General features: G+C 41.5%; 1 protein-coding gene across 1 annotated transcript; it reads right to left on the reverse strand.

Annotated features, from left to right (window-relative positions):
• Positions 1 to 522: 522 nt before the first annotated feature.
• On the reverse strand, positions 523 to 4,468 carry lratd2a (LRAT domain containing 2a). Its single transcript, XM_008421966.3, has one exon. It carries the CDS (start codon positions 2,669 to 2,671, stop codon positions 1,847 to 1,849), a length of 825 nt encoding a protein of 274 aa, XP_008420188.1. The 5' UTR covers positions 2,672 to 4,468; the 3' UTR covers positions 523 to 1,846.
• Positions 4,469 to 7,061: the final 2,593 nt, after the last annotated feature.

The raw sequence follows: 7,061 nt of genomic DNA on the forward strand, positions 1-7,061 counted from the left end.
GGTCAAGCCTGTATGTTAGCAGTTAACAACAGTCACCCTAATTTTGCCAACTCAGCGACTTTCTTGCCATATTTAGCAATATTTCATACAAACAAGTTTGGTGTCGGCCAAACTCGGAATCGGCAGACAAGGTTTTTTTAAAGATCGACAATGTGCAATCGGCCAAAAAACTGCAATCGGTGCACTCCTATTTATGGACCATTTGTTCATTTTTGCTGTGTCACAAGATTTAGACAAATAATTATTACAGTGTGTGCTTAATATTCTAAATTAAAATATACCATCACTGGCCTCTTCATTGGGTCTTCAGAACTACTTTCATGGTACCACATAAATTTTGGTTCATATTAGCATAAAAAGCATAAAGTATCACAGAGTTGCTTCAGATTTGTTTGCTGCACATCCAAGAGATTAATCCATCGCTAAATCTAATATGGTCGCCGAGCATAAAGAATTAGTGATTCTATCTTCGTATTGGTCAACTTTAACAGCAGAAACAATAACAATCACTTCCAGGTGAGATAGAGTGACTCATGATTTACTCAAACTTTGGGAACAGTTAACACAGACTTTGATCAGTTCAACAGACAATGCTCCACAACATTTCCTCCACATGTGTCTGCTGGGTTGGACTCACCCAAAAAGGCTGGAAAGAAATAAAAAATAAAATCCACAGCAGTCTTGAGAGAGCTGAGACATGAAATTTAAATCTCAACCGGATCAAGTAATGAGACAATCTATAAATAGAAGGAATGTGTTCATCCTGCTTCCAGACACTTTGGGATGGATTTGTAAAGCGTTTATAAAAACTACATTCTACGAGTGGAGAGCATTTAGTAGCAAAAATAAACAGCTGATTCAGTCATTTTCATTTGTCAAAGTTGAGTTGTGAAATGATTGAGGCTTTAAGGCAGTTAAATTATAAACTTAAAAAAAAAAAACAAATAAAAACACGGACCAAAAGTATGTCCATGTGTCAATTAAATGCTTAAATGCTGAAGTTATTCTTACAGGGCCTTGCAAACAAATGTAGACCTCTTAAACATTTTCAAATGCAGGAAGTTTACAACCACTGACTTCAATTTGCTTGATTATTTTAAAATAGACCAACACAAACAAGTCCAACTGTGAAGTGGAAAGTGAATGGTGGTATTCCCAAGTGATTCAATCCGTTGAATAAATGATTTACTGCAAAATCCTAGTTACGTCTCTGATAACTGTTCTTATTTAAGCCAAATAGCTCAACCTCAGTCATATTCGATGGAGAAGATCCAAGAGCATCAATTTTCAAGTCTTGCCACATAATTCTAGTTAGCTTTAGGTCTTGACTTTGACTGGGCCATTCTAAAACATCTCTGTGCTTTGAATGTCCTGCATTGACCGCCATTCAGCTCCTCATTAACCGTGACCAAATCCTTCTACCTGCTAAATCTAAACAGCATGATGCTGCCACTACCATGTTTGACAGTGGGTATGGTGTTCAGAGGTATGTCCAGTTAGATTTAACCTTTTGCGTCCAGGTCAAAAAGTTAATTTCTGGAATAATTTCGAACTCTATGTATAGGGGACCTAACCAGGCTAAATGAATGTCTTTAATTTCTGATATTTTGGGTTTAAAATTTTAAAACTATGCATGATTTTCCTTCTACTTCACAACTATGTGCTCCTTTGAGTTGGTCCCCAAATCGCATTCAGGTTTTTAGCTGCAATGTGACAAAGTGTGTAAAACTTCAGGGGTGTGAATGTTTTTTTGTTTTTGTTTTGTTTTGTTTTTGCCTGAAAAATTAATGAGGATTGCTACGGATTCAGGAGATCAGTGTAACAGATATGTAGAGAGGAACTGACATCATTCCGCTCCCATCTCACTTTTCATCTCCTCCACGCCTCTGAAATGCGCCGCCAGCTCCCGCAGCACGGCTGTCCTGCCCAGGTGGTCGTTCCTCCGCTTCTCCATGATCACGTCCTCCAAGCTCTGAAACTCCAACACGTGGGATTGTTTGTCCGACACGAACACCTTCAGCCTGTAGGGCTGCTTGCCGATCCGGATCTCCCCGCCCATCTTGAACTCCCTCTTGCCGAACCTGCACCAACCGGCGAAGCTCTCCGAGTTCCTCCAGCTCAGCTCCCGGTCCTTCAGCCCCACCTGCTCCATCGCGTTCTGCACCACCACGTCTGCGCACAGGGGCTTCAGTTTGTACCAGTCGTTCACGATCCGACACCTCCTCCCTTGGCTGGCGTCGGTCAGAAAGCTGTTTTTAACCTCGGCTCTGTGCAGGTGCACCACCTGGAAGTCCCCGACACACACGGCCCAGTGCGGGTACTGACCCGTGGCCACAAACTCCACCAGGTCCCCCGCCTTGCACTTGTTGAGCAGGTTCTCCGGGGAGTAGACCTCCAGGTTTGCGCACTTCGCGCTCTTCTCGTAGATGCACTCCTCTCTGTTGTAGACAGCGCACTCCACCTCGTCGCGCGGATCATAGTTTTTCTCTTCCTCGTTTGCGCGCTTTTCTCCGCCATCCACCACGCATCCGTCCTCCAGCTCGTCGTCGTCGCTTGAGAAGATGTAAGACACTCCGATCCGCGGACCGTCGTCCGTGTCCACGCCGTTCGGGTCCACCGTCGGAACTTCTGCATAACTTAGATGTGACAGCCTGTCCATCTGGTTTCCCATCCTGCTGCTTTACCTGGCAGCAGCCTGACTGTGTAATCCGATGCCGAGGGCTGTTACCGATCACCTCCCATCGCAGCCATCTGTCAGGAAACCGCGCTGCTCGAAACTTCCACCGTCGAACAGAGTTAGACCCAGATTACGCGTAAGAATTGAGGGAGAGCCCCTCGGCGCCCCCATCAACAAGTTGGGGTCTAGGAGAGAATACGAAGTGGTTTTTAGAGTCGGCCAACAGAGCATGCACGCAGGTGTAACCCGGTGGTTTTCCTGCGTAAAGTTCCTGTAAAATGTTAAAAGAAAATCACTCCAAATATAAGTACAGATTGCGTGTTTTAATCCAGCGGTGCGCACAGAGCGGCAGGTCCGGCCGCCTGGCGTCGGGACCGGAGGCGGATCTGATCTGATGACGGCTCGGTCTGTGAACAGCGACTCTCTCGTGCAGGACGCTGCTTCGCCTTTAAAGCGGAAGTGCGCGTAAATTTCCTCCTCGGGTCTTTACACAGCTGCTGCTGTCTGAACAGGCGGTTGATGGGAGTTTAAATACACCGTCAGCAATAAAAGGAACATTCACATGTTTGATTTTGGTAACATATATTTTTATGTTTATGTCGCGTACTAGTTACTTGGAGGAGTTTATTGTGCACCACAAGAATAACTTTGGAGGCTTTTTGCAGCATTGTGTTACAAACAAATACAAACACATTGCACATTTTGCATCTGATGTAAAATACTTGTTTATAAAGTAATGAAAATAGTTATTAGTGTGACATAAAACTAGATTCCGCGGATACAACTTTTTTAAAGGTGGTGTTTGTTTCATTTACTTTGGCTAAAATGAAACACTCCTCCACAAATCTTTGATCATTCAACCATGTGAACCTTTCGGAAAGTGGCAGATTTCCTTTAAATGATGTCTAAAAGTTTTAAGAACAACCTGTTCCACTACCAGCAACTATGTACAAAGGGGGTGTTATGATTAGCTTTGTGTTAGAACAACACAATACAATACATACAAATACATAGACACAGATTTGTAACAAGTCCCACTAGATAGTTTTACACACAAATTAAATTAGTAGTTTTTCCAAGTTTTTTTTATTCTAATTTTTTATTTTCTAGTCATTCTGTACTTTTTTAAATTTTATTTCCTTTTGTCATTTTTGTCTTGTCATACCTAAATCCGACAGCTAACCACTAGCTAATTATGCTAGTGGAGTTAGCCTGGCTACAGAATCCATCTAATGTCTGTAACTGCTTCTTGTTGCAGGAATAAGGTGGAGCCGGTGTTCTGGGTGAGAGGCAGGTTACACCCTGCTCAGTTCGCCAGTCAATCACTAAGCAACACACATAAAGCAAAGGTAATATAGCATCTATTCTGTCACATTCAAGCTCTCTCTGTGGCCCCCTGCTGGCCTTGGGTCTCTAGCAGAGTCATAGTTGAGTAATACCACGGCCCAGCTGAGTTCACATGCATCCATTTTTTGTTGGTTTAATTTATTGTTCATTTTAGATGTGTCCTAACGCCTTTATTTAGCAGTTCTGTGATGAAAATGTCACCGTAAAAAATATATATTCTTGCGATTTGGACGCTGTCTGTGTAGTAGCAACCGAAGCTGCACAGTCATTTCCTCCCTCGCAGTCTCCCACCGAGTCCATAATGTCTCCATTAGGTTTGTAGTGCCTCATGTCCTGCCTGTTCTTCTCAGTCATGAGCTATTTTACCCTCATATCGTATCCCACAGGTGGCGAAGGAAAAATGTCTGCTCGGCATGTTGCACGATGACACAGCTGCACCGTCCAAGAAGCCGTGACAACATCTGTGCCGGAAAATGGTGTTGAGGGAGACGTAGAGCAGCTGATGGGCGTTGAAAGAAAGTGGAAAGAAAACAAATGTTCATGAATTCAAAGAGGCAGAGGCAGAGTTTATGACCCCTGAGCTCTGCGACCATTAGAAGGGTTATCTACAAATCAAGGTTACCCAGTGAAGTTGTCTGTTCAGCCCAAATGTGCAGAGTCCTCCGCTAGCACTCACACTCATCAGATGAGCAAGATGGCCTCTAAGCAACGACTTCTTAAGATGATCAGATGAGCTCTTTCATTCAATGCCTTGCAAAAGAAGCTACGATGCTTCCACTTTGTCACATTTGCTCCTGTTGAACCACTAAGTTTAGCATATTTTATTTGAATTCTGTGACATAGACCAACAGATTGGAGCGTAAAGTAGGACAAATAGTTAAACAACTTCTGGAAGGTGTGGTGTGCATTTGTGTTCAATCCCTTCGAGGCTGTTGAAGTATTTTTTTGCTGCAATTCCAGCCACGCACTTTGAAACTTTGTTTCCACCAGCTTCGCACTTGTAGAGACCGACAGTGAAGGCTACAACCTGAAATGCGATGGGCTGCTAATGAAGTTGCTTCCTAGTATTTCTGTTGTTGCTGAAGTTTTCATCTCAACAGATCTTTGCACCTTCTCCTTTGACCTTGCGAGTCCTTCACCACCTGTAGGATATGATATGACGGTAAACAGAAAGAACTTGCAAGTTAGCTTTAAACCCCATTCAGATTGGATGGAGAGTGTCCGTGAACATTGGTTTTTAAGTCTTGGCACAGCTCACCATTTGGCAAACACGCATCAGTCAACTTAATATAAGTTTTCCGAGCTTTAAAGTTAAAAACAACAGTAGGCCTAAAAGTCAGCACTGAGAGAGGTTATGTGCAGCATCGCGAACTGACACTGATGCAACATGATACAAGAGAAGATCATCCACTTCTGCTTTCCTTTACACTGATGTAAGAATGACAAAGCAGTTATATTCACTGTGCAAGAGCCGGCATAATTTCACCATTCGCTCTTTGTACGGGCCTCAGCTCCGTTTTTTTTTAAACACACTGTGTGATTTTATTCTCTGTTTTTCTTTTCATTTCTTCACTGCCTTTCCTTTTGCTTCAGCACAAAATCATGCCACATCTCTTGTCTGACGGTGGGAGTCAAAAGTAACAAATCTGCTGAATAAATTCAGCCGGTCGTGTCTTTGCGGAGCAGACAAGGGCTCACGTTGGCCGAAAAGGTGTCGGGGAAACAAACCTTCAGAGCGGTGACGTGCAGCACATTTGACCGCTTCTCAGAGCGCCATATCCTCAGGTGGCGTGACCCACTTTACCCTCCCGGATTGCCTCCTGTGGTATCACTCTAATTTGTGGAGCTGGGAAATTGGTGAAGCGGGGAAGGCCTGGGAGATGCAGCCAATTAGACTGGGCTGCACCTGTCCAGTCGGTGGCACAGCAATCTAGAGAGGCACACCTGATCTGTTTTTTTTTGTTTTTTTTTTTACAAAAAAAAAAGTGTGATTTTGTAGTTTTTCAGGGTTCTTGCATGCTTCTACTGCACTGTGTTTATAAACTCTTCAACAGTTCTAGCTGAAGACAGAAATCCTAAGCAGCATGTTTTTTTTATTTAAAAAAAAATCTTGTTAAAGCTAAGATCTAAAATATTAAAATGATTAATAAAATTAAATCTAAATATATGGATGCATAAAATAATCATGTGAATAAGTTAAATATTGATCCCAACTAAACAAAAATCAGCATTTAAGTCAAAGAACTGGTATCTAAAGACATTAATGAATCACAGCAATTAGTTGATAATTAAAAATAAATGTATTTATCAAATTAAACAAAAAAAAACTGCCAGTTTTTTATGCATGTGGAAAGGCTATGAAATTTTTAAGAAGAAAAGAGAAAGGGAGCACTTGAGTAATCTATACTGTAATAAGAGCAACTTTTTATTAAAGTACCATCACTGCCTGAAAATAGACACGGTTAACTTCGCCAGTGTTCTTTAGGTGACAATGAGTAGTCTTGGTAACAGTTTTTAACTTGAAAAACAAAGTACAATCAAATATAAGTCCTATATCTTTTATTTTAATCGTATAGTTCTCTCTTAATGCAAGTTTCTCCGTCTTTCTCTGAAGGTTATTACCATTATTAACTTCAGTTTTGTTGATTGATCTTAGATTCACAATGTTTGAATTAAAAAGTGCAGGTAGTCAAAATTACATAAAGCTGGGAACCATTAGCACAGCTTTGAATGATCCCAGCATTTCCAAGTTAAAATGTGTAGTAGGGCCTAAAATAGTCAATAGAAACTCTGCGTATCATTTTTTAGTGTTTATTTGCCGAGTTTTTCATACTTACAGAAAATGTCACATTTAATTGGAACCACTTTAGTTCAGTGAAAATTTCTGCTCTTATAACCATTAAAATTGAAATTAAAGCTGAAGTGCAAGTAATACTTTCTCTGTGCTACGATTTGATATGAAACCAGAAAGATTTTATATATATATAGATATATAAAAAATAGACTCAAAGTCGGCCTGCAGTTTCCTAAAAGCATG

This window comes from Poecilia reticulata, chromosome 11 (assembly GCF_904066995.2).
Source record: "Poecilia reticulata chromosome 11, P_reticulata-male-v2, whole genome shotgun sequence".
Taxonomy (NCBI): Eukaryota; Metazoa; Chordata; class Actinopteri; order Cyprinodontiformes; family Poeciliidae; genus Poecilia; species Poecilia reticulata.